Raw genomic sequence first — 27,550 nt, 5'->3', positions numbered from 1 at the left:
ACATAACAGGCTTCCACTTCATCGACGTTCAATTTATCTATGAGAATCAATGCCAGATTTTGGAAATCTGCTCCAGATACACTGGAAGCTGCAATGATGTGAACATACTAAAGAAGTTATAGATAATTGCCTCTTTCCAAGGCCCTTGGACTACACAGGGGTGGCTGCACAGAGGAAAGATCTGCCTTGGTCCAAACAGAGCTGATGCCACCATTACAAAATACTCTGCTGATGCAGAAAGGAGAGTTTTTTTGTTTGTTCATGGGATGTGGGTGTCTTTGGTGGTTTATTTCCCATCCCCAATTGCCCACGAATTGAATGCCTCGCTCGGCCATTTTATTGGGCAGTTAGAAGTCAACCACATTGTTGTGTTTGGAGTTACATATAGGTCAGACCATATTTAGAGTGCGATATGCGGTGTCCTTCACAGCTGGAGCTAGCAAAACAGGTGTGACCCGGTGGCAGAGGAAATGGGGGATGGAGAACATTGCTTTAAAAATGAGGATGTGGATGAGGATCAGGACATTGACCAGGAAGTACATTCATAAATATATGATTGAGCTATGTGCAGTCAAGCATGAGAGGCCAGACAGAACATCAATTGAAACCCACTTCCAACATGGATTATTTGAATTTGGACTTCATTTCATTGCATAACTTCGTGTTGGTTATAAGGCAAGCAGGCATAGCCAGTCCACAGTACATCTTAACCCATGTGTTTCTACACTCCTGGAACTTTATTGTTGCTGAATAAATGTCTTCCTCTCCATATGATTATATGTGTGGTATTTTTGACTGATTCCACTTTCACGTATATGCACTATACAGATCTTCTTCATCATCAGGCAGGAAGTAGCAGCCAGTGAGATAGGGAAGTAACATTGTATGACCGTGAGACTGAGTGGCTTTTAAAGTTTCAGTTAGCATATAGTATATGAGTATTGTGCAGTGAAATCTCTCATGATAGTCAGTATGCTGGGAGAAATCCTGAGGTACCACTTTCTCACTCTTCCATCATTCATGAACATTCAAAGTTTCAGAGTTTGTGGAGAGTTCTAAATTGCTCTGAAATGCTTAAGCATCTGTAGGACAGCATTTAACCTGAGAGAGGCAATGCTTTGTACAGCTGCTTTTGGTAGCCCAATGCACTACGAGGGAAAGTGGAGATGTGAGCTGTCTATGATACACCTCCCAGGCTTGAGTGGCAGTGGACTGCATCACAAAGCTCATAAATAAAATAAAATGAATAGAATGTAATGGTTACCTGTAGAGATATATGGAATCATCACTGATAATGTGCTCTTACTCGCAAGATAAATATACATGTGAATGATCTGTATGTATCTGAAAGGCAGGCTTTACAAGCATCCCTGTGCATTGTTTTCATCCAATGTTTTGCCCACATTAAAGTGCAATGCCTTGGCTGCAGTCATTAATGATAATGTTTAAGGATCTATGATGTTTTATGCTGTTTGCAGTCGAGGTGTTTGTTGCTTGTGAGAAATTAGCAATACTGAGTTGCCATCTTGGAATATCTGTGGAGGCTGTGCATTTCTCACATGCATAAGTGTGAATCAACATATATTTATAGAAGTACAAGATTATTTACAATGACCTTTCACCCTTGGCACATATGTGTACTCGGTAAGTTATTTTCTTCCTCTCCCTTCGACTACTGCAATCTTGACTTGTGCAACTAGGCTGGAGGGATCCTGCTCTATAGTTAGCCTTATTGTCCTGGAAGACTTGGCTCAGACCTAGAGGTTCTCCTGTACAGTTAAAGGCTCATCCACCTTGGCTTGAATCTCTGCAGCTTAGTCTTCTCAGGCATGGTGAGGTGGAGAGGCTGGTACTCCGGAGTGCCCTGAGAGGAAGTTTCTGTAGGTCCTGACTCTGGCTCCTTCTCTCTGTGCATGCACATTGACATCACTCTGTTCCCCGCCCGAGTCAAAGCGCCTCATCCCCCTTTGCCAATGATGCTGAGTATCAATGGTCAGAGTAGAGTAATGGAGTCCACGTGCATGTACTGTAAATATTCAGCAAACATGTACATGAGGGTGGTAGACCTGAGTCTCAATGGTGCTCACCAACCTGTCCACAGATGCAGCCAGACATATGCATGTTAGAGCTAACATGGCACTGTAAACTTTGGTGGATTTCCTCCACCAATCTATCCAATTTACCATCCTGTGCCTGCCTGTGTATTTTGGCTAAGTTACAAAGAGGAAAGACCATAGGATCATCTCCTGTCTGGGACTGAGCTGGTGCCTGGTCTCCAGCATTGCTCTGAGTGTCAGAGACCTGGGAGTTTCTTCCTTCACCAACTGCGGAGACCCGCCAGTGATGTGCTCACCAGATTGTGCTCCTGATAGATAGAGAATGCCCCGAAGTGAGAGTCTCTGAGTTAGTGGCGGGTGTAGGTGAAAGCCTTGCCAATCTATCCTATGAAGATTGAGTGGCTTCCTCTCCAGTGTGGCTGATGGTTGGTAGTGGTCGCTTGTTCTTTGCATTGGTTCATAGGGTGCTACTATTGCCTGCATAAGAAAAGGGAAAGAATTAGCTGTGTGAAAGGGCGAAAAGCTTGTGCTGGTTTAAGATTGAGTTTGTACCTGGTGTTAATGGGAGAGCAGCACGATGAAGTTCATGTGGTTTTTTTTGTCCTTGGGAGTGTTCTTGTCTCCATTTGAGCAGTTGCTGTCTTTCTCAGTCAGCTCTAGCAATTTGCCCCATATAGGGTGAGGAGCCTAATGTCTGCCATACCACTGTCTGTTTTTGCCCCCTCTCCCCTGTTATAAAAGGTAATTTCCTGCAAAGAAACAAAGAGAATGAGTGAGTATGACAGAAGTGGCTGGGAGAATCATGGTGGGTGGTGCATGGTTAGGAAGGCCATCCCAATTAGTACATAGGAAGCCTAGTGGAAGGATGAGGTAGGTAATAACTATTGAGTATATATCAACATGTAATAGAGAGAGTGGCAGTCTGCAAGCCTTGGTGAGAGGTGTGTACAAAGAGATAGAGAAAGAGTTAGAGAACCTTGTGAGGAGCCAAGGAAGAAATTGCTAGGCCCGTTACTAAGATATCTAGATCGTGGATAGCCACTGGTGAGGTGCCAACAGATTGGAGTTTGGCCAATGCAGTGTCATTGTTTAAGAAAGGTTTTAAGTAAAAGCCAGGGAACTATAGATCGGTGAGCCTTATGTCAGTGGTGGATAAGTTATTGGAAGAGATATCAAAATCTTCAAGAGAGTCTCACCTTTGTTAATCATCAGGAACATATGTATCAAGCACTGGAACAACTTTAGTGGACATGTTGCAATCTCAACAGGCTGCCAGCTCAACAAACATCTGGCGTTACCACAGGTTGACGAAACTGTGTAAAATAATTATTTGCAGTGGTGTCACATTCATTATAAAATGTAGTGAAAAGATTTAGCAAGAAACTATACCAACTTTAATGAAGACTTTAAAAAAATGTGAAAATCATTATTTCTTATAAAGTGTTTGAAATAATGAGAAATACGTTAGAAAATATCATAAACATCATTGAAGAATTTGCAATCTTTTATTAATTATATGGAATTGAAGAAACACTTAGGGACTAAATTATTTCGAGTAGCGTGCTGGATCGAATTGTTGTGGAAAATTCCTTTGTGTACAATTTTAATGCTATCATTAAGCCACTTAAGAGAATCAATTGGCTAGTTAATTTAAAATTAAGCTCCCTGGTAATGTATTACAAGGTCTTTCAAGGGATTTGAGGGCTTCACACTTGCAACAGCCTGGACTACATGTTTATATTCCTCATTCTTATAGATTTGGTTCTTGGCTATGTCCTGAGTTGTTTAAATTCAAAGAGAGAATCCCAGCTTTTGGTGTTAAAATATATTTGGAGCTACATATAATAAGATCGCTTTAAAGGATAACAATATGAGGTGGATTATTCATCTCATATTGGACCATCCATCCTGAAGCACCCTTTAGTCCTGTCATTGCAGAATCTGATTTTTTTTAAAAAATTCATCACTTGACTGAAAAGGTCAGCGATCTATCTCTGTGTGAAAGGCTTCCTGATATCAGCCCTAAAGTTATCCTTTATTAGTTAACCCTATTCTTCTTATCCTATTTACATAACGTAACTTACAGCGATATTCTAAAACAAATCTTTTCCCTTACATGTAACATTATAAACTAATCTACACTTACTCTCCATTCTTTTTTAAAGCACTAATTGTGACACTCTCAGTGAAATGCTTTTCCTCAGTAGCTGCTGAATGAGAGAGATAAACTGTATATAATGCTCAAAGAAATTCTGACAGACAAGAAATGAATCTTAATCATTCACTTCCAAATGGCTTGATTATTCACAGCAGCAAAATTGTGATCCATTACCAACAATAATCAACATCAGCCACATTCATAGTGACATCTTATACTGTGTAATGCTTTTATTAAAAAAAATTGAATCTGCAAAGTGACAGAGATATCATTCACTCAGTTAATTTTCTTTTTATTCATTCATAGGATGTGAGTGTGGCTTAATTAAAGGATTAAGATTGTACACAAAGGAATTTTCTACAACCATTTGATCCAGTACACTTTTGGAAATAATTTAGTCCCTAAATGTTTCTTCAATTCCATAAAATTAGTAAAAGAATGCAAGTTCTTCAACAATGTCTATGATACTTTCTGGGCTTGCGTTTATTGCCCATCCCCCTACCGGCTCTTGAGAAGATTGGGGTGAGCTGCCTTCTTGAACCTCTGCAGTCCAGGTGCTGTATGTAGCCTCACAATCCATTATGGAGGGAATTCCAGGATTTTGATCCAACGCCAGTGAAGGAACGATGATGTAGTTCCAAGTCAGGTTGGTAATTGACTCAGAGGAGAACTCAAAGGTGGTGGTGTTCTGATGTATCTACTGCTCTTATCCTTCTAGATATGCTTGTAGGTTTGGAAGATGCTGTTTGAACAGCCTTAGTGAATTTCTGGAGTATATCTTGTAGATAGGACACACTGCTCCTACTGAGCGTCAATAATGGAGGGTGTAGATGTTTATGGATGCGGTGCCAGTCAAGCAGGTTGTTTTGTCCTGGATGATGTCAAGCCTCTTAAGTATTGGCAGAGCTGCACTCATCCAGACAAGTGGGGAGTATTCCATCGTAGTGGTGACTCACTCACTGCAGGATTTTTAGCCTCTGACCTTCACTTGTTGCCACTATATACATGGCAAGCCCAATTTAGTTTGTAATCATCGGTAATCCCCAGAAGTTGGATAATGTGAGATTCAAAGGGTTAGATTCTCTCTTATAGGAGATGGTAATAACCTGGTATTTGTGTTACTTACCTCTTTTCAACATAAACCTGGATATTGTCCAGGTCTTGCTATATTTGGTCATGATCTGCTTCAGTACCTGAGGAGTCGTGAATGATACTGAATATTGTACAATCATCTGTCGACATTCCCACCTTATGATGAACAGCTGACGATGGTTGGGCCAAGGACACTACCCTGATAAACCTTTGCAGGGATGTCCTGAAGCTGAGATGATTGATCTTCAACAACCACAACCATCTCCTTTATGCCAGGCTAGACTCTTACAAGTGGAGAGTTTTTCCGCTGGTTCCTATTGATTCTAGTTTTGCAAGGGGTCCTTGATGCTACATCTGCACAAATGTGACCTTAATGTCAAGGACTGTCACTCTCATTTCCTTTCTGGGATTCATCCCTTTTGTCCATGGTTGGAAGAAGAATGTAACGAGGTCAATAACTGGGTGGCTCTAGAGGAACCAAACTGAGTCTCTATTGCTATGTGCTGCTCATTAGAACTTTTTCTTGACCCCATACATCTCTTTACTGATGATTGACAGTAGACCAATGGGGTGATAATTGGTCCGATTGAATTTACATTGATGTGCTGGGCTGCTCCATCATTGATGATGGGACATTTGTGGAGTCTCCTTTTCCAGTGAGCTGTTTCATTTTCCACCACCATTCATGATTGGATGTGGCAAGACCTCAGAGCTTAAGTCTGATTCGTTGGTTGCGGAATCACTTAGCTCTATCAATTGCTGTTTATGCTGTATGGCACACAGTTAGTCCTGTTTTGTAGATTCACCTCAATTCTAGGCGTAACTGATGCTGCTCCTGGCATGTCCTCTTGCACTCTTTTTTGAACCAGTGTCAATCTGATTAAAATGTCTAAATGTCAGAAATTGGTAATGATACAGTCAAACTCATTTACATATAATTTGTGCACATACATTTTTTAAATTCATGATTTATTCAAACACAAATTAAGGAAATCATAGTTCACTTGGACTGGTACTACTTACGCCTCAGGACTCAGTTACAGCCTTGACAAATAAACTGTTGTATATAAAGGTCATGTAACAGAACATAAGAACACAACAAATAGGGTCAGGAGGAGGCCCTCTGGCCCATTGAGGCAGGTCCACCATTCAATAAGATCATGGTTAATCTTTTTGTGGATTCTGTTCCAGTGACTGCCCACTCACCATAATCTTTCATTCCTTTACTGTTCGAAAATCTATCCATCTTTGCCTTAAGAACATTCAGTGAGGTAACCTCAACTGCTTCACGGGGCAGGGAGTTCCAAGGATTCATAACCCTTTTGGTGAAGAAGTTCCTCCTCAACTCAGTCCTAAATCTGCTCCCCCTTATTTTGAGGCTATGTCCCCTTGTTATACTTTCATCCGCCAGTGGAAACAAACTCCCTGCTTCTATCTTATCTATTCCCTTCATAATTTTATATCTTTCTATATAAATTCCCCTCTCATTCTAAATTCCAATGAGAGTTGTCCCGGTCTAATCAATCTCTCCTGATAAGTGAACCCTCTCATTTCCGGAATCAATCTGGTGAACTGCCTGTACATCCCTTCCAGTGCTAGTACATCCTTTTTTTCATAAGGAGACCAAAATTATACACAGTAATCCAGGTGTCATTTTACCAGCACCCTATACAGCTGCAGCATAATCTCCCTGCTTTAAAACTCAATCCCTCTAGCAATGAAGGATAATATTCCATTTGCCTTCTTAATTGACTTAATTATGAAATGATTTTAAGTAGTTTCAATCCAATTGGCAAAGGACATGAGTACAACACTATGTTCATCTTTATCTTAGTTTGCAATCCCTTTCATGAAATCACAGAATGGCTTACTTTGGAAATAAGAGATATGCCAAATGGGAGTTGTAGTTGTACTGCTGACAGAAGGGCAGAGGCAAAGTGGAAGAGACTGTTGCTGACACAGTTGGCCTAAAATGTTCCATACTTCATCAATGATACCCTTTACTGTAATGAACAAAACACTTCATAGCAGAAAGTCATTTAATAAAGTTTGAGCTTACTCCACCCACTAAACCCTTACCAATCCCTGATATGCCCTTAACTGAAGTGTTTACAGCTTTCGAAGAGTAATGAAGGCAGGTAACATCATAGTCCATCTATCTTGACAGGGGTTATTGACTCAGATCTTTCAACACTGAAGTGAATTCATGATTTGTCTGCCCACTATCTAATCATGTCTAAATTTGCCAGAAGTAACACAATCACTGCATCTTTCAGATGGAGAGATGCAGAGGATGAAGTCAGCAAAGAGATCAATGTTTGCTTTGGTCAAAACAAAGCATCCTCAATAAAATGACAAATAGTGAAACCAAGTATGCTTTTCTTTCGGATAATCATGTGAATTTTGTATTGAAGCCAAATGTCAGGAGCCAAGATTTCTGATTTCAATAAAGTTGCATGTTAAATTCAATACATAAAAGAAAAGGGACTGCTTTGTTCAAAAAAAGACCTAATACGTTCTGTCAAAGCACTAGAAATTGTAAAGGGTACTGCTCTAAATGTAGGATAGACATCAAAAAAATCATCTGAAGGTAGGAGGAGTGATGGCAGTGAATTTGACACTGTCCTTCATTGTGGAGACTGGATTTATATCCACTTCATTGTGTATCCTTGATATTCTGGCTTTATATGTTCTGTGGGAAGTATCTGCTTGTTCATATAGTTTGAAAATTTTGTGTTATTAACATATGCTCACGGGCCACTGAACTCAGACTGTCCCAGACGATCTCACATAGAATCTTTACAGCAGAAACGTTCAGCCTATTAGCTTGCTGCTTCCCACTTTTGACTGGATGCAGATTATGACAGAGATAATTGAAATTGTTGGATCAGGAGAGCTGATATTTCTTAAGTCATAACTTTCCAAACAAAGAAATCTATTGACTGAATTCTCCCTTTTTTTTTGAGAAATTTTTGTTTTGGAGAGATTCATAGCACTCAGTCCACAATAACCCATGCTGACTTTTCTCAAGCAATTTTCTGCTCTTCAGTTCATTAATCATGTATCCAGCCTACTTGGTGCCCAGTTCATAAAATCATACAGCAAGAGCTGTGGAAGTGTTCATTACTGCCGGGACTTGGTGACAATCAAACAGTTGGTGCCATATTCAAAACACGTTTGTACTACTTCAGATGCTGTAAGCCAAGAACTCGCTTTGCTGCTCCACCATGCTAACCCAGTAAATGGCTCAGAAATGGAAGTTGTCATTCCATTTCCCAGACAAGGATCTAGAGATGCTGATGAACAGAGTAGTACAAAGCAGACAACCAAAGGAGGCCATCTAATTAGATACAGCTCGCTTGGACAGAAATAGCAGCTCAGGTCGGTGCAGTCTCCATGGTTAAAAGTAATGTCCTGGCAGTATGGAAAGAAGGTTGTTAATGTCTGCATTCTGCAAGGGTAAGTGTCAACATTTTCTCTCCAGTATTCATAGGCCACCATGTAGAGTCATAGAATCATACAGCATGGAAATAGACCCTTTGATCCAACTCATCAATGCTGACCAGACATTCCAATCTGACCTAGTTCCATTTGCCGGCATTTGGCCCATATGCCTCCAAACCTTTCCGATTCATATATCCATCCAGGTGCCGAACAAATGTTGTAATTGTACCCACCTCCACCACTTCCTCTGGCAGCTCATTCCATACACACACTGCTCTCTGTGTGATAAAGTTGCCCCTCAAGTCCTTTTCAAATCTTTCCCCTCTTACCTTAAGCCTCTAGTTCTGGACTCCCCACCCTGGGAAAAAGACTGTAGCTATTCACCCTATCCATGCCCCTCATGATTTTATAAACCTCTATAAGGTCACCCCTCAGCCTTTAATGCGCAGGGAAAATAAAACTCAGCCTATTCAGCCTCTCCCTGCAACTCAAACCCTCCAGTCCCTGCAAAATTCTTGTTAATCTTTTTTGCACCATCTGAAATTTGATAACATCCTTTCTATAGAAGGGTGGCCAGGATTCCTATAGAACAGTGACACATTTTCCAAAAGTGGCCTCACCAATGAATTGTACAGCTTCAATATCTCATTCCAACTCCCATACCTGATATTATGACCAATGAAAGCAAGCTTACCAAACACCTTCTTCATCCCTCTGTCTACCTGCCACTCCACTTTCAAGAAGTTGTGCACCTGCACCAATACTCCCCACAGTCCTATTATTAACTGTATAAGTCCTGCTCTTGTTTGCTTACCATAACACAACACTTGACATTTATTTAAATTAAACTCCATTGGCCACTTCTCAGCATGTTGGTCCATTTGACCACAGTCCTGTTGTACCCTGAGATAATCTTCCTTATTGTCCATTACACCACCTATTTTGGTGTCATCTGCAAACTTACTAACCATACCTCCTATAATAAGATCTAAATCCTTTTTATAAATGGTGAAAAGCAGTGGACCCACACTGATCCTTTTGGCACGCCACTGGTCTCAGGCCTCCAGTCTGAAAAGCAACCTTCCACCACCACTCTTTGTCTCCTAACTACAAGCCAATTTTTGTATCCAATTGGCGAGCTCCTCCCGGATCTCATGTGATCTTACCTTACTAAACAGTCTGCCATGCAGAAACTTGTCAAATCACAGAATGCCTATAATGCGGAAACAGGCTCTTTGGCCCAACAAGTCCACACCGACCCTCTGAAGTGTAACCCACCCAGACCCATTCCCCTATCCTGTGACTCTACATTTACACTTGAGTAATGCGACCAACCTACACATCCCTGAACGCTATGGGCAATTTAGCTTGGCCACTTCACCTAACCTGCACATCTTTGGACTCTGGGAGGAAATCAGAGCACCCAGAGGAAACCCTTGCAGACGCGGGGAGAATGTGCAAACTCCACGCAGACAATCGCCCGAGGCTGGAATTGAACCAGGGTCCCTGGCGCTGTGAGGTTGTAGTACTAACCACTGAGCCACTGTGCCACCCCTGAATGCTTTACTGAAGTCCATAAAACAACATCTACCCCTCTGCCTTCATCAATCTTCTTTGTCACCTCTTCAAAAAACTCAATCAAGTTAGTGGGACATGAATTCCCATGCATAAAGCCGCACTGACTATCTCTAATCAGTCCTTGCCATTCCAAATGCATGTAAATTGTGTCCCTCAAAAAGTTTTAATATGTAACCCAGATCAGTTTAAGGGGACATAAACAGAAGTTCAAGGGTCAGCATCAGATTTAGTCAGGAATCAAATGTCAGTGAAAGTGACTCCATGTTGTTGAATGGCAGTCAAAGTAGACGATTGCTAAATTCAAGCTGCTGGTCACTCTGAAACGTGAGAAGCAGGGGAAAGAAGCTCCAGGATAGAGATGTCGGTATTTTTAGCCCTCAGGCAATCAGGGCATTGGAGTGGTCCTGAGGAGCTGAGAAGGCAGAACAACATTGTTGACTCTGACTTGGAGAGAGTTAGGGCTCAGACAAAGCCCTTTGGAATGCACAGTGTTCTTCTCATCTGGGTAGGTTGCTGAGATAACTGTAGGATCTGTCTTGATGACACGTGCTACTTGATGTGCTTGTTTGGGTGTTCAACCATAGTTTGTCTTTACCTCCTATTTGCATCATGTTAATTCTGGATGATAAGAGTACATGCATATTATAAAGACAAAATCTTTATTTTAGTAACTTTTGATTCTGTACTGGATTGGAAAAGGACTGTTTTACAACAAAGGACCGAGGAAGGAATTGCTATCCATGAACTTTTTAACTTATTTCTTTTTTAAAAATTTTTGTACCTAAGATGACATCAGGAATGGTGACATTGTACAATTTTCACTGTACTCCTGGACCCCTGTACCTGAGTACACATGACAGTAAAACCTAAATCTAATCTCAATCCAGTCTAATCCAAAATTTACTGAAACCATTGTGGTGTTCACGTTGCTGCCTTGTTCAAGCAGCAGGAATAAATGTTTATAGACAGCACAAATCCGAGGATCTGTATATAAAATGAAATTGAGTCAGAAACAGGTTGCTGATTGATTTGTGGAGTTGTGACCAGTAGTGGATGCAAAAGGCCATTAACTTGACAACAACTATCATTTTCTATTCAGAAGAATCCTTACAGTGTGGAAACAGGCCATTCAGCCCAACAAGTCTACACCAACTCTCTGAAGAGCATCCCACCCAGACTCACACCCCCTCCCCCCCATCCTATCCCAAGAACCCCACATTTTCCATGGCCAATCGACCTACCCTACACATCTTTGGACTATGGGAGGAAACTGGAGCACCCAGAGGATACCCACCCAGACATAGAGAGCATGTGCAAACTCCACACAGTCACCAAAGGGTGGAATCGAACCAAGGTCCCTGTTATTGAGGCCGCAGTAGTAATCACTGAACCACCATGTTGGCTCCTGGATAGATGAACAGTTTGTACATCTGAATGATACAGGCAGAAGCCTGCAGACTGCTACAAGGGACAAATGGTGTGTCCGTCTCTCTTCTATAAAATATCTTCAGGTTATTTTCTTCCTCCAGTTGCTGTAAGTTGTTGCTTTTAACCAATAAGTCAGAGACATTATAATTCATGAATTAATCACTCTGTGCCTCCTGTGGCGAAGATAGAAAACTGGAAGGAAAAGATCTGAGAACTGACATAAGAGAAACTCAGTTGAAGCTTGAGGGCTGGTGTTATTGAACTTCTTCCCCAGTATTTTTTTCCCTCCATCCATAACACCGGCATTTTTTGTCTCTGTTGGTCTGTCTGTATATATGTATAGGCATTTAGAAGAGGGTTAGAGTTTTAACTGAAGAGTTATACATTGGCAGTTCATAAGCATTTACCTTAGGTTAAAAACTATCCATCTGTAATGAATGGTTGCTCTTGTTAAATACAGAAACCTGCTCCATATTTTCTGTTAACGTGAGTCTATCGACAGGTAAACTGGAGATTTTGCACACTTTTCATTTTCAAACATTTTCAGTTTTTGTAATGAATCTGGCAATAGCAGGACTATCTGAGTGAGGCATGACAAGTTATTTTACTTGTCCAACTTTGTACGATAAAGTTTAATTTCTTTGTGCGAAATTGTGGAACCTTGTGGCTTTATTTTCTTTGGAAGTACCTGGGATCTCAAATTTCATCCACTTTAAACAAACAAAATATTTATGGTCCCTAACCAGGTCGTCACATCTAGTGTCTTGTCGGGGATCATAACATACACAACAGTATATGAGTCTGCCAGCTGCATAAAACTGCACAGCATACTCAACAAAATAGCTCTATGAAGTTGTTTTGTAATAATTATCAAAAAATACATTGAGTCACCTGTTTCTAGATTTCTTATGTTTAAATTATTTTCAAATAATAAGTACAAACACAGTTGTTTATTTGAAGCTTGCCTTTTAGACAAATTTACAAAATGCTGCTTGAATTGTTGATGGTTGCTTTAAACAAAACAACATTTTGCTAGTTTACTGAAACAATTAAAAACTGAAGCAAACATCAGCAAGTAATTGAAATGGAGCAAAAATCCATTTATTTTCAATTGGTCTTGAAACTACCCTCTAACATCCAAAAGAAAACATGGTTCAAATTAGTGCCTATTTTGTTTGGATTTCAGTGTCATTATTTCAGCATGTTGACAATAGAATAATGAAATCTGCTATAAAGTTCAGCTTAAAATCAACAAATATGGTGTTCCCTATTTTAGTGTCATTAGTCTATTTTAATTGATTATAAGTTTTATGAAAATGCCACAAGCCAGTGACAAATCTCGTGGCCATACATTTCTATGACATTCAGCAGAAATATAACCAAAGCAAAAAGAGAGTGAATGCCGATGACCCAATAACTGTTTGACCTTTGACATCTTCCTCAGATATATGATCAGGAAGGATCACTACAACACTTTGTTGATGGCAGTGACCCCAACAAGTCTAACTGGATGAGATATATCCGATGTGCAAGACATTGTGGGGAACAGAACATGACGGTTGTCCAGTACAGGTAGGAGATATTTACATTTTGACTGATCAGTGTGACAATTCACACAATTTTGAGTTTGATTTGCAGAAGCAACTAAAGTCAGGCAAAAATGTACATTACCTCCAGCTAACTTCATTGACATCCACTGCTTTGTCAAGGTTCTTTCCTGTGTCACAGGCCAGGACTGAGATTGTTAGCTAAGTACCATTAATAAATTTACAATAATGAATCACCTCACATTAAGCTACTCTGGATTCAGGTTTGAGTTGGTCAAATGCAGCTAACATTTATGTCACATAAGTGCCAGAACATGATGTCTAAATCTAGAAAGTTACAAATCACACAACACCGGGTTATAGTCCAACAGGTTTAATTGGAAGCACTAGCTTTCAGAGTGCCGCTCCTTCATCAGGTGGTTGGACTATAAACTGGTGTATGATTTGTAACTTTGTACACCCCAGTCCAACACCAGCATCTCCAAATCATAAATCAAGAAAGTTCCAGTCTTCTCCTCTTTCCGCATAGCTGCAATTCTCAAAGTCACCAATTTGGCAGTCACAATTGACCATTAGGCTGACTGGATCAGTAAAATCAACACCATCAACAAAAGAATGGGCAGAGGCTATATATTCCATGATAAATGGATCCCTTTAAGCCATATAAGTATTTTCACTATCTATGAGACTAAAGACAAGTGCATGATGAAATACATGCATGGGTGTAGGAATAACAGCAATCAAAACAATTCACTATTATCCAGATCCGAAGAATTTGCTTCAGAGGTATCTGTGTTACTGTATTAAATTTCTGAACTTCCCCTATCACTAACATGCAGCATTTATGGTTTATATGCCACTACAGTAATTCATTGAGATTACTTTGGTGGTGTCTTATTTCCTTCTTGCCCCTCCCACTGAATAGGATCTATTAGAAGCATTAACACCTTCAACTTTGCCTCAAGCGGTGAGGGTAAATCTCTTTAGATTTCCTATTTAATAGCATTGTGGGATATTAGTACCTCAAGATTTGCAGGTACTAATACTCTTGCAATGTATTAGTAGAAAAACACCCATTACCTCTCCTCAGAACAATTTTGAATGCACAAGTAATGTGTTAGCCACTGATACCTATGTCTCAAGAAAGTAATTTTTAAATAATTTGCCTGTTCAGACCCTCTGTTATGGATAATATCTATTCTCTGCACCATTGGTGCTGTATAGTTGCAGTATATGACCTACAGGATAAACTGGATCAATTCAATAAAGTCCGAGAGCAACTTTCAGTGTTAGGAATATGATGGGAATATTACACTCCATACATCATACTTACTTGAACATACATTAGCATTCCTTCACTGCCAAGGGTCAAAATCCTGGAGTTCCTGACCTAATACAGTCATGGGAACACCAGCACAACAATCACTGCTATGGTTAAATGACAAGGCCATTCCTTCTTAGGGCAAATTCTTCTGTTCTGGATAATAGTGAATTGTTTTGATTGCTGTTATGACTACAACCATGCACGTATTTCATCATGCACTTGTCTTTAGTCTTGTAGATAGCAATAAATGTGGCCTTGCCAATGTTGCCCAAATAAACAAAAACAAATAAAATATTTTATGCATGTTACTTAATAATGCTTGTGCTCTGCATAATGGAGAACTAACTGGCATTTATATCATTCGTTCATAGCAGCATGCTGTTCGCAAATATGCTGCCACTTTTGCTAGCAAAATATCAGTTACTATACATTAAAAATAATGAATTAATTGAGAAGCGTTTTGGGGTATTCTAAGAGCGTGGTAATGTGGTTTGTAAATACAAGCTGTTTCGTTCTTTAACTAAATGCATTTTCTCTCCCATTGAAGCACAACCCTTGTACCCATACTAAAAAAATTTAGGCAGTCAACCTAAAACTGTGTAGCATTTAAGTATTGAGCAATGTCAGTCTTTCTTGGCTGGTTATTTAGGATCACCCTGCTAATGAGATCAATGACTTGCAGAGTTATCGGAAAATTAATGTGAATTGTTAGTCTTGAAGAGGTGATGACAAAATTGATTCTAAAGGGAAAAGCATATACAAACAGCAAAAAAGGGATGAAAAATAAGAGTGACAAATTTTGGAAAAAAGTAAAATGTATCAGTGTTACAATAAAAGGAAGGTGATGGCTTAGTGGTATTATCGCTCAAATATTAATCCAGGAACTCAATTAATGTTCTGGGGATCTGGGTTCAAATCCACCAAGGCAGGTGGTAGAATTTTAATCCAAGGTGTATCTGCAATTACGAGTCTAATGATGACTATGAAACCACTGCTGATTATCAGAAAAAAACTGTCTGGTTCACCAATGTACTTCAGGGAAGGAAATCTGCCATCCTTACCTGGTCTGGCCTAAATGTGACTCCACACCCACAGCAATGTGGTTGACTCTCAACTGCCCTCTGAAATGGTTTAGCAAGCCACTCAGTTGCACTAATGACTACAAAGCCACATCAAAGAAATGACAAATGTCAACCTAGTCATCGAAAATGACAACAGCCAAAACAGCCCTGTCAACCCTGCAAAGTCCTCCTTACTGACAGCTGGGAGCTAGTGCCAAAATTGAGACAGCTATCTCACAGATTGATCAGGCCTGGCATAGTCACACTCACTAAATCAATATCCCAGACACTACCACCAATGCCCCCACCCCCTCAGCCCCCCAGCAGAGATGGTGGCACAGTGTAATAGAGTTGTCTCAGAAGTCCTCAACATTGACTCCAACCCTCATAATGTCAAATAGCGGCAAGGAAACCTCCTACTGATTGCCATGTACCATCCTCCCTCAGCTGATGAATCAGTATCCTTCCATGTTGAACACCATTTGCGCAAGGGTAGCAAAATGTACTCTGGGTGGGGAATTTCAACATCCATCACCAAGAGTGGCTTGGCAACAACACGACTGATCAAGCTGGTTGGGTCCTAAAGTAAATAGTGGCTAGCCTGAGTCTGTGGCAGGTGGTGAGACAACCAACAAAAGGGAAACATGTAATTGACCTCATCCTTACCCATTTGCCTGGCACAGATGAATCCATCCATGACAGTATCAATAAGAGCGACCACTGCACAGTCCTTATCTTTTCCATTGTGTTGTATGGCACTGTCACTGTGCTAAATGGGACAGACTTCAAACAGATCCAGCAACTCCAGATTGGGCATCCGTACAGTGCTGTGGACCAGAAGAATCATACTCCAACACAATCGGCAATTGTATGCCCCATTTTACCATTACCATTAAGCTGGGGGAATCAATACAGTTATCAGGGTTAAATTCCACCTGACTCTGACCTGCCATCTCACCAAACCATCTATATCCTCTTGTACTCAAGACCTTCTTCTCACTCAGTAACCTGGTCAATCTTCGTGACATCTGCCAATTTACTTATTATCTCCCCACATTCTCATCCACATCATTTATTTATATCATTAACAAAAAGGGACCCATCACTAATTGCTGTGGTACAACATTGGACACTGGCCTCCAGTCATTCAAACAGCCTTCTACCAACACCCTCTGTCTCCTATCATTAAATCAATTTTGAATCCAACTCACCAAGTTACCCTGGATCCCCATGTGCTTTTACCCTCTTTATCAGTCTGCCATTTGGGACCTTGTCAAAGGTTTTGCTGAAATCCGTATAAACTATATCAACTGCTCTACCCTTACCTATACACCTGGTCACCTCTTTGAAAAATTCAAATTTGTTCGGCATGACCTCCCTTTGACAAAGCCACACTGACTCTCCCTGATCAAATATTACCTGTTGAAGTGGCGATTGATTTTCTTCTTCAAAACTTTCTCCACTGATGTGAGACTCAGTGGTCTATAATTCCTTGGTTTGTATCTGCCAACCTGCTTGAAAAATGGAATCAAATTTGCTCTCTTCCACTCCTCTGGCAAGTCCCCTGTGACCAGAGAGGAATTAGAAGCTTTGGTCTGAGCTCCTATAGTTTCCTCCCTCGTCTTCCATAGCATTCTGGGATACAGCTCACCTGGACCTGGAGATTTGTCTACTTTTAAACCTGCCAAAACTTCCAATACCTCCTCACCCCCAATGTCACTGCTCAAGAACCTAGTCTCTCCTTCTGCTTTCGGTAACCATTTCCTCCCTGTCCAAAATGAAGACACTTGTATATTTGAGAAAATTATTCAATAAGATGCCCATGATGAAGTTAGATTCAGAGTCCCATTTTGTTGGGTGCTTTCAGGTTGTTACCTGAATCTAATTTTTTTATGGCTAAGTGTGGATCACATCAAATTTTTTTCATGTTGAGGTTTTTCATCTTGAGACTTAGCATGGTTTCTCACCTCACCTTCTGTTAACTACAAAATGAAACCTTTCAGCCTGTCAGCTTGAGTTGGTTCTGTAATCGTTATTTCCATTCACCTCAGTTTTCCTTTATATCCCTTTTAAATTTTTATTTTTCAAATATTTATCCTCTTTCCCTTTAAAGTCTATTGTGAGACTGGATTCCACCAATGTTTCTGGTAGAGAATTCCTAACTCACCCCATTAACTACCTCACCCACTCCGTGACAATCCTCACGTCAGATTCTAGTCCTACCTTATCACACGCCATTCCCAGAATAACACATTGCTGCCAGACTAAAAGATATAGTCCTAGTGGAGCATGCTGTCTTGGAGAGAGAGAAATAACTGGTGGTGGTTTAACTTGAGGGTCACCACACCTCAGACAATGGGAAAGGTAGAGAAAGAAAGCACTTCATGGTAACCTCAGCTCATCTGGGAATTGAACCCCCACTGTTGGTGTCACTCTGTATCAGAGAGTAGCTGTCCAGCTGACTGAACTAACTGACCACCAAGTTACCTTTATCTTATTCCAGAGTATTCTGGAACTAAGTGGCATCCCTTGCGCTCGTGCAATCTGTAGAAGTCCATAGTGCACTTAGACAAGCTGTGTCAGTCAAGAGTGCCCTATATGGTTCCTGACATTTTCCCCAGACATGGCAGACAGGAGAAATTTGGCATCCCGTTTTGTGGATAGGAACCTGGAGGTACGTAGGTGGGACTTTGGCTTTCCGTCAGACTAGCAACAGAGGCTATGACTCCAGACCGTGGCAGCCTGGTCTGAAGTTGCCACACAGGTTAAAGCAATCTCAGCTGTCTGGAGGAATGCATAGCAATGTAGGAAGAAAGTCAATGACTGTCTCCACCCCGCTATGCAAGTATCACCAGCTTCTGTCCAATATCTCATACTCACTCAATCTCTGCTACCTCCCACCATGGCTCATGCTCAACCACTGTCATTAATGCCTGCAACATCTTCTCTCCATCACTGTCACCCACCCAAATCCCTGGCAGCATTAACTCCGCATTGCTTACTCACTTAGCTTGTGACATCTTCTAACCACCCACTTTCATCTCCTGTAATATTTGCCCTACTATTATTTCAGGAGAAGAACAACCCTTAATAGTGTACAAAAATGCATGACGGATGGAAGGCTTCCTGAGTTTAACTCCTCACCCATTTTGTGGAAAGCATCCTGCCTTTGACCACCTCAAATGGCTGACTGGTCATGTCTAAGCCCCTGGACTGGTGTCAGAGGCTGCCCTTGTCTAGATGGAAGCTAGAGAACTTGATGAAATAAATAGTGATATGTTGAAAAGTGTCCATATTGCAGAGGAGGAGATGCTGGACGTCTTAAAATGCATAAACGTAGATAAATCTGAGGCCTGATCAGGTGTACCCTACAACTTTATGGGAAGCTAAGTAAGTGATTGTTGAGCCCCTTGCTGAAATGTTTCTGTCATCAATAGCCATGGGTGAGCTTCTGAGAGAATGGAGGTTGGTTAATGTGCTGCCATTATTTAAGAAATTTGGTAAGGAAAAGCTAGGGAATTAAAGACCGGTGAGCCTGACATCAATGGTGGGCAAGTTGTTGGAGAGGATTCTGAGGGACAGGATATTTGGAAGGCAGGGATTGATTAGGGATAATCAACATGGCTTTGTGCATAGGAAATTGTTTCTCACTAACTTGATTTAGTTTTTTGAAGAAGTGACAAAAAAGATTGATTGTCTATTTGGACTTCAGGAAGGTGTTCAACAAGGTTCCACAGGGTAGACTGGTTAGTAAGGTTATATTATGTAGAATACTGGGGGATTTAGCATTTGGATACAAACGTGGCTTGAAGGAAGGAAACAGAGAATGGTGGTAGAGTGTTGTTTTTCGGACTGGAAACCAGCTGTATGCTGCAAGGATCCATGCTGGGTCCACTGCTTTTTGTCATTTATATAAATGATTTGGATGTGAACATGAGAGGTAGGTTAGTAAGTTTGCAGATGACACCAAAATTGGAGGTATACTGGATAACAAAGAGGTTTAGCTCAGAGTACAATAAGACCTTGATCAGATGAGCCAATGGGCTGCGGAGTGAGTAGATGGAGTTTAATTTAGATAAATGTGATGTATTGCATTTTGGAAAGGCAAATCAGGACATGTAATGGTAAGGTCCTGGGGAATGTTGCTGAACAAAGAGACCCCAGAGTGGAGATTCATAGTTCCTTGGAAGTGAACTCACAGGCAGACAAGATAATAAAGAAGGCATCTGGTACACTTGCCTTTATTGATCAATCCATTGTGTATAGGAGTTGGGAGATCATGTTGAGGCTATACAGGACATTGATTAGGCCACTTTTGGAGTACAGCATGCAATTCTAGTCACCTGTTATAGGAAAGATATTGTGAAACTTGAAAGGATTCAGAAAATAATTTACAAAGATTTTGCTGGGATTAAAAGGTTTGAGCTATAGGGAGAGCAATAGGCTATTTTCCCTGGAGTGTCAGAAGCTGAGGGGTGACCTAATAGAGATTTATAAAATCATGAGGGGCATGGATAGAGTGAATCTTAAAGATCTTTTTCCTGGGATGGGGAGACTCCAAAACTGGAGAGCATAGATTTAAGTTGAGAGGAGAAATATTTAAAAGAACCTCACACAGAGGATGGTGTGTGTATAGAATGAGCTGCCAGAAGAAGTGGTGGAGGCTGGTACAATTACAACATTTAAAATGTACTTGGCTGTGTACATGAGTAGGAAGGATTTAGACGGATGGGGCCAAATGATGGCAAATGGGAGAAGATTAATTCAAGTTATCTGGTCAGTAATTGAGAATCCAGTGATACATCCTGGTCCAGTCCATGTGCTGGGTGCATGGCAATGAGCACACAGTGTCCTTGCTGCAGCAATACAATACTTGTTGGTGTAGTTCAAGGTGCAGCATTGAAGTGCAGACATCCTTAAAGTACATTGTAGTTATTGCATAAGAGTCCTTAGAGGCTGGCATATATTTGATACCAATGTCTGTGGATGTGGGCTGTATGTCCTGAGATGTTGCTGCCCAGTGTCCAACATGGAAGTCCTTTGGAACAAGTGGTAAGCTGAATTCACCAGTTACCTGCTTTAGATTTTGATGTCAAGATTTCTAGTTAGACATCTAAAAAATTATGACCAATGATTCTATGAACAGAAATGGTTTGAGATTGGTAAAGCTTCATGAACTCTTAATAATATCAAAGTGGTGAAACACTTCCACCAGTAGAAAATCAAGAAGTTGAAAAGATTATTCACTAAAATCCCAAAAAGGGATAATGATGGTCTGAAAAACATTGTGGAAAACATAGCTGCCTGGAATTTTTCTCTATTCTTTTATTCTATGACAGAAGGATTTACTTTGCACAAGTGATCCTTGGACGATGTTTCACCTGCTCCACTGTGGGAGTAAATTTTTAGTGTGGAAAACAAAACATATTGTGAGTGATTGCTTCAGTAGGTTTTGTACATTACCCCTCACCTACCATCTTCACTTAATGGTCAAAGGTTGCACAGAGGGATTTATTCTGTCAAAGAACATAGACACATTTTTAGAGATGAGTTTATGTTATTAGATGAATCTACTATTTAGGATCAGTAATCCATGAGGTATAATTCTTCTAAGTCCTGCCATCAAACACAGAACCTTTGTGGAGATCAGAGGTTATGTAATTGAGCTTATAGTCATGGAACTGTATTTCTGACCCATGCTTAAGTATAGCAGAGGTTCACAAAATTGATCCCATGATGTTAAACGTAATGGTCTTGCTTCAGTGGAAATGGTTGAGCAAAGATTTGCTTGTAGTAGTCTTGATGTTAACAGATTTCTGAGGGATTATTTCACAAGCTTCTGCTTTGTCAACAAGCACAGTCAGGGCAATAGTCAGTTTTGATTACATTTATATTAACAACAAATGATCAAATCCTACCAAAATCGGCAGTCATTTTCAATTTTCAATTTTCAAGGAAAGTTCCTCTTTGCGAGGCCAAGCAAACTTTGTCACATGATCATTCCAAATTCAACTCATTCACCATATACCATGACTATAACACCCCTGTCATCCAATGCCAGCCTAACTCTCCTACTCTTAACAGGTAGAAGTACTTACCACCACCTGGATATTCCATCTTTCCATCTTTCATATCCCATCCATTTATCTGGTCAAGCCCTGGCAACCTGGGATGGTCTTCATTGTTCCCAAAGCAGCACAAACCAACACTTCTCATGACAGATATATGGCACAGCTGCAGTTCAAGTTGAGAGGGAATCAGTTCCATCTCTGAACAGCAAATGAAGTTTTGCATTAGCTTTATACATTGTGGTCTAAAGGAGCCTCTTTTTGTGATTAGTTCACAAAGACATCGATCAACAACCTGGAAGGACTTTTGTTAAGTTATTCGAGTGATGTGAGTGTCACTGGCTGGATCAGCATTCATTGCCCATCCCTAGCTGCCCAGAGGGCACTTAAGAGTCACCTACATTGCTGTGGGTCAGGAGACCCAAGTTGGCCAGATCAGATAAGGATGGCTGATTTCCTTCCCTAAAGGATATTAGTGAAGCACATGGGTTTTCCTAACAATCAGTAATAATTTTATATTCATCATTAAAGTCTTATTTCCAGATTACCATTGAATTCCACTTCCATCATCTGCCAGAACAGTCGAGCAATAATAACACGATGCCCTTGCCTGCCCTAACCATATTGATGTGGTCAAAATTGCTTGTGACCAGCATTTGTTCCCCAGAAGTTGCATACTATATGCATTTCCCATGCACAATGTTATAATTGCAAATTACAAAAATCTTTACTGTGCAAATGCATGCAGTGGAGCCAATGTTGTTGACCAGCAAGCAGACATTGACTCTGCCCATTCCTGGTGTGATCGCAGTCACTTACTATTTGTTGCATTTAGAAATCGAGAGATCATGGAGGAATATGAGTGAGTGAATGAACAGCCCTAAAAATGCAGCTTGGGCCAGTCCATGCATTGGCTGCCTGTCACTGAGCATAAAGTGATCTTGCATTGAAATAATTGGTGCTGATGCATTCCTAAGTCATAGAGTCAGAGTCATAGAGCACAAAAAACAAACCCTTTGGTCCAACCAGTTCATGCCAACCATAATTCAAAACTAAAGTGGACCGACCGTCCTGCACGTGACCATATCCCTTCAAACATTTCTTATTCATGTACTTGTCTAAATTTAGGGTGTAGGTTTGCTCGCTGAGCTGGAGGTTTGATATCCAGATGTTTCATTATCATCAGTGCCGACCTCCAAGTGAAGCGAAGCTGTTGTCTCCTGCTTTCTATTTATATCTTTCTCCTGGATGGGGTTCCTGGGAACAGGAAATGACATCACCACAAACCCCAGGAACCCCATCAAGGACAAACATATAAATAGAAAGCAGGAGACAACAGCTTCACTTCACTTGGAGGTCACGACTGATGATGTTACCTAGCCAGGTAATGAAACGTCTGGATATCAAACCAACAGCTCAGCGAGCAAACCTACACCCTAAACCTCAACCTGAGCTACAAACCTTCACAAACTTATCTAAATGAATTTTAAACATTGTAACTATACCCACTTCCACTACTTTGTCTGAAAGTTCATTCTACACATGAACCACTCTCTGTGTAAAAATGTTGCCCCTCGTCCCAAATAAATCTTTCTCCTCTCACCTTAAAAATATGCCCCTTAATCCTGAAATCCCCCAGCAAAGGCAAAAGATACCTGTCATTCACCTTATTTATATCCCTCATGATTTTATAAACCTCCAGAAGGTCATCCCGCAACCTCCTATGCTCCAATGAGAAAAATCTCAGCCTATCAGTTTCTCCCTCAAACTTAAACCTTCCATTCCTGGCAACATCCTGGTAAATCTCTTCTGAACCCTCTCCAGCTTGATGATATCCTTCCGATAATAGGGTGACCAGAACTAGACACAGTGTTCTAGAAGAAGCCTCACCAACATCCTGTACAACCTCAATCTGAATTCCCAACCCCTATACTCAAAGCCATAGAGTCATACAGCACAGGAACAGACCATTCGATCCAACTTGTCTGCGATGACCAGGCAGCCCAATCTGACCTAGTCCCATTTGCCAGAATTTGGACTGTATCCCTCTAAGTCCATCCAGCTGCCTTTTAAATGTTGTAATTGCACCCATCTCCACCACATTCTGTGGCAGTTTATTACATAATTGTGAAAAATTACCTGACTGGCCCGTTTTAAATCTTTCCTCCTCTCACCTTAAACCTACGCCCTCTAGTTTTGGACTCTCTCACCCCACAAAAATAACCTTGGCTGTTCACCCTATCCATGCCGCTCGTGAGTTTATAAAAGAAATAAGTCCCAGCCTATTCAGCCTCTTCCTTTGGTTCAAACCTTCCATTCCCGGCAAAATCCTTGTAATCTTTTCTGCATCCTCTCAAGCTTATAACAGGGTGACCAGAATTGAATTAATATTCTAAAAGTGATGTCACCAATTTCCTGTACTGCCACATCATGATCTCCAAACTTCTATTGTCATTGTTTTGACCAATGAAGGCAAGCCTGCCAAATGCCTTGTTCACCACTCTGTCTACCAGTGACTCCATTTCCAAAGAACTATGAACCTGCACCCCTAGGTTTCTTTGTTCAGCAACACTCTCCAGGGCTATACCTTGAACTGTAAAAGTCCTGCCCTGGTTTGCCTTACCAAAATGCAACACCTCACATTTATCTTAATGAAACTGCAAATGCCAATTCTCGACTCATTGGCTCATTTGATCAAGGTCACTTTGTACTCTGAGATTATCTTCTTCACTGTCCAATACACTATCTATTTTGCTGGCAGTGTAGTATGGTAGAGCAGAAGCATACTGTAAGTGGATTGGAGATGTGCCACAATAGTGCCGAAAAGCCAATATATATCAGAATAAGCATTTGTGGATGTGGGATGCATACATTCACTGCTCATGGAGAATACCTGAGACAATGATACTGATTGTCCAAGATGGACATACAGAGGAGCAAATAGTGAACTGGAGTCTCTACATACCCCTCTGACTTCCATGTTGGGAATTCTTGGTGTCTAGTTTTTATTCGGCAGGTGGGATAATGGGAGATTATATCTGATGAAGTGATAGTAATGAGGATGATAATGAGTGATAATAGCCTAATAGGCTCCTCATCACTCAGTAATAAGAATATCATCTCAAAATCCTTGGTTGAACAATGCAACCCTTCGTCTCAACATTGATAAAGGACTTTATCAACACCTCATCTGGTTTTCCCAAATTTCCTGCTAAAGACCGCAATGTTTGGGAGGATTCAGCCCAAGGTTTCACAGAAGTATCACTTAATATTTTTTGGGTTTTCTTTTATGTTACAGATTTGAGTGGCTTAATACTCGGTCACTCAGTTTCAGACTCTGCGTTTAAGAGGTAATGTATAACAATACAGAACCAATGCCACTTTGGCTTATGAGTTATTGAGAAATATTGATCTCCTGATCCAAAAAATCCCTCCAGGCCTATCTCTAAAACTTGAGTTACTGTCATGTCCAGCAGAATGGGCATTGTCCTCATTAGCCATTTTTTTAAAAAAATGGCCACATGTAGGATTATGCTGAGAATAGTTTTACTCAGTTAGCAGTAGTTATTTTATTGCTATATTATTATTTTTAAAGTACTGCAGTTAATTGCTGAAAATTAAAGAATCAAAACTATTTATATATTTCCATCTCCTATTTTCTTATTTTCATTTTTTTCATTACCTGCAAACAACTGTTACGTCACTGGGTAAACTCTCCTGCTTAATTTAAAATCAGCATCACAGAAAAGGTTTAATACTGTGCAGTAATCTGTAAAAATCCGAGTGGCCAAGACTTATTTAAAGTAAAATCTAACAACTTTATTTATTAAAGTATAACAGAGAATAATTAGTGAATCACTATTTACAATTTCTTCCTCTAACCTATCCTTTACCATTCCTTCTATAGTATTGGTCTGATAAAACTCCCAATTAAGATTTGCAAAACTACACTTCTTATCTCAAAACCAGACAGCTTTCATGCCTGGATTTTGGATCTTCCTGTGTCTTCTTTTCTTCTTCTTAGGAATTTCTGCTTCACAGGTTACTGATCAAAATGATAATTATAAGAGAGCTTGTTTCCAAGCAGTCTGTTTACAAGCTGGGCTTGGCAGTTCTCCTCTCAACTGTTCAATTTTCCCCTGTCTTATACCCCCCCAAAGCATCAGATTGTGTCATTGGCTTTTAAGATTGTCAATATACTCAATTCAAACTGGATTGGAGTTTGGTATTTTTGGGTGTATAATTTACATTGATTGGCTGAATTTGAATTTATTTTTGTCTCCAGACAACAAGCTAATTGAGTTGTTCGAGCAAGGTGCTGTGTCCGGTAGTTCTGCTGCTTTTAACTCTCGTAAAGTACGCACACATCTTCATAACACAAGCAATAAAATACTTTTTAACTGATTTTATTCAGCTTTGTGCTGGAGGAATCCTCTTTCAAATTTTGAACTTCTTTGCTATAAAATGTAGACAAACCATTAACTTAGAAACAAACAAAGTAATTTTTCCATTACTATTTAGGTAGCAATTTTCATGTTTTCAGGATATTACAAGTTGCTTCACAGTTAATTAAATACTTAATTGAAATATTGTCACTTTGATAATGCAGACATGTAAAGGTAGCCAATTTATGCATGTCAAGATCCCAAAAACTAGAATGCCATAAATAGTCATCTGTTTCAATGATGTTAATTGAGGGATAACTAGTCTTCAGATAATTCCATAAAATATTTTACATTCAACTGAAGGGGCAAATGTTTAATTGGTTTAATTCCTCACCTGTAAAGTCAAATTAATCCTTGTTAATCCTGATATGAATTTGTCAACCAGGGTGAGATGTTGATACCTCGGCATCCCTCAGAAATAAACTGCATTTTTTGAAAGATTCATCCTAGCTGAGGATTAGAAATAAACTAGATGCAAGCATGCTGCTGATTTTTCTTTAACCATTACATATTTTATTCCTTATTTTTTCCCACACTTTCTGCAGAAGAAAAGTCTTATACCAATCTGGATTTGTCGCAGCAACTCCCAGGATCCTAATTATAGAAAGTCCAACTGGCCAGTTAAGTGGCTGACTGACTCTTAATTACTTCAGGCCTTCCCCACAGAGAAAAAAAAGAAGAGATCATTTTTATTAATGAACTCTCTACTGACTATGGTTTAGTGAATTTTGATTGTCTTTAAGACATCACATAAGTGTATTCTTAATGTAGCAGCTTTGACATTGAAAGTCATCAAGTTGTTCAACCTGGCAAAGAGACAAGACATCTTACCTGAATCCTCTAGGCAGCAACGGTGGGTAGCAATGAGAAGTAGGAATAATGACTGATTACTTTTCCTGCAGTTTGCATTACTAATGTCCACTATATTTCCCTTACTGTGTCTCTGGCTAACAACAAATGACTCAGCACAAAAGTGTGGCTCTAACTTAGGATCTTCACAGCTCTTAGCTCAGATCTTCACCAAATAGGGTTAAAGTGTTACCTCCTTTGTATGTATGTCAAATTAATAAAACTATCCTTTGTGCAACTATTCAGCAGATATTTTACCTGCTGCAGTTGAGCCTTTTGTGGGATAATTGAGAAAGAATATTTTCCGACATGAAGCTTTTAAATTTGATTTACGAAGAAGGAAAAAAGAGAACTGCTTACAGTGTATAGGAATACAATAATGGTGAAACACTTATGCAATGTGTAAACATCTACTCCTAGCACGAGTCAGCTGGTTTGAATTCCATATGTTTTGATTTGTGATGTCTTAATGGAACCCTCTTCAAAGAATTTTTAAGAT

General features: G+C 40.1%; 1 protein-coding gene across 1 annotated transcript in view; it reads left to right on the top strand.

The window, feature by feature from the left end:
- The window catches only part of prdm6 (PR domain containing 6), a 231,646-nt gene that overhangs the window by 149,150 nt on the left and 54,946 nt on the right, over positions 1–27,550 (top strand). Inside the window, exon 4 of the mRNA XM_043721601.2 lies at positions 13,202–13,329. Within this exon, the coding sequence (XP_043577536.1) occupies positions 13,202–13,329 (128 nt within the window). The remainder of the gene's footprint in view (positions 1–13,201; positions 13,330–27,550) is intronic.

Source organism: Chiloscyllium plagiosum, unplaced genomic scaffold, assembly GCF_037043375.1.
Source record: "Chiloscyllium plagiosum isolate Xiang-an unplaced genomic scaffold, Cpla_swu_hap1 HiC_scaffold_2, whole genome shotgun sequence".
NCBI lineage: Eukaryota > Metazoa > Chordata > Chondrichthyes > Orectolobiformes > Hemiscylliidae > Chiloscyllium > Chiloscyllium plagiosum.
The sequence above is the reverse complement of the archived record's forward strand: the minus strand, read 5'-3'. Positions and strand labels throughout refer to the sequence as shown.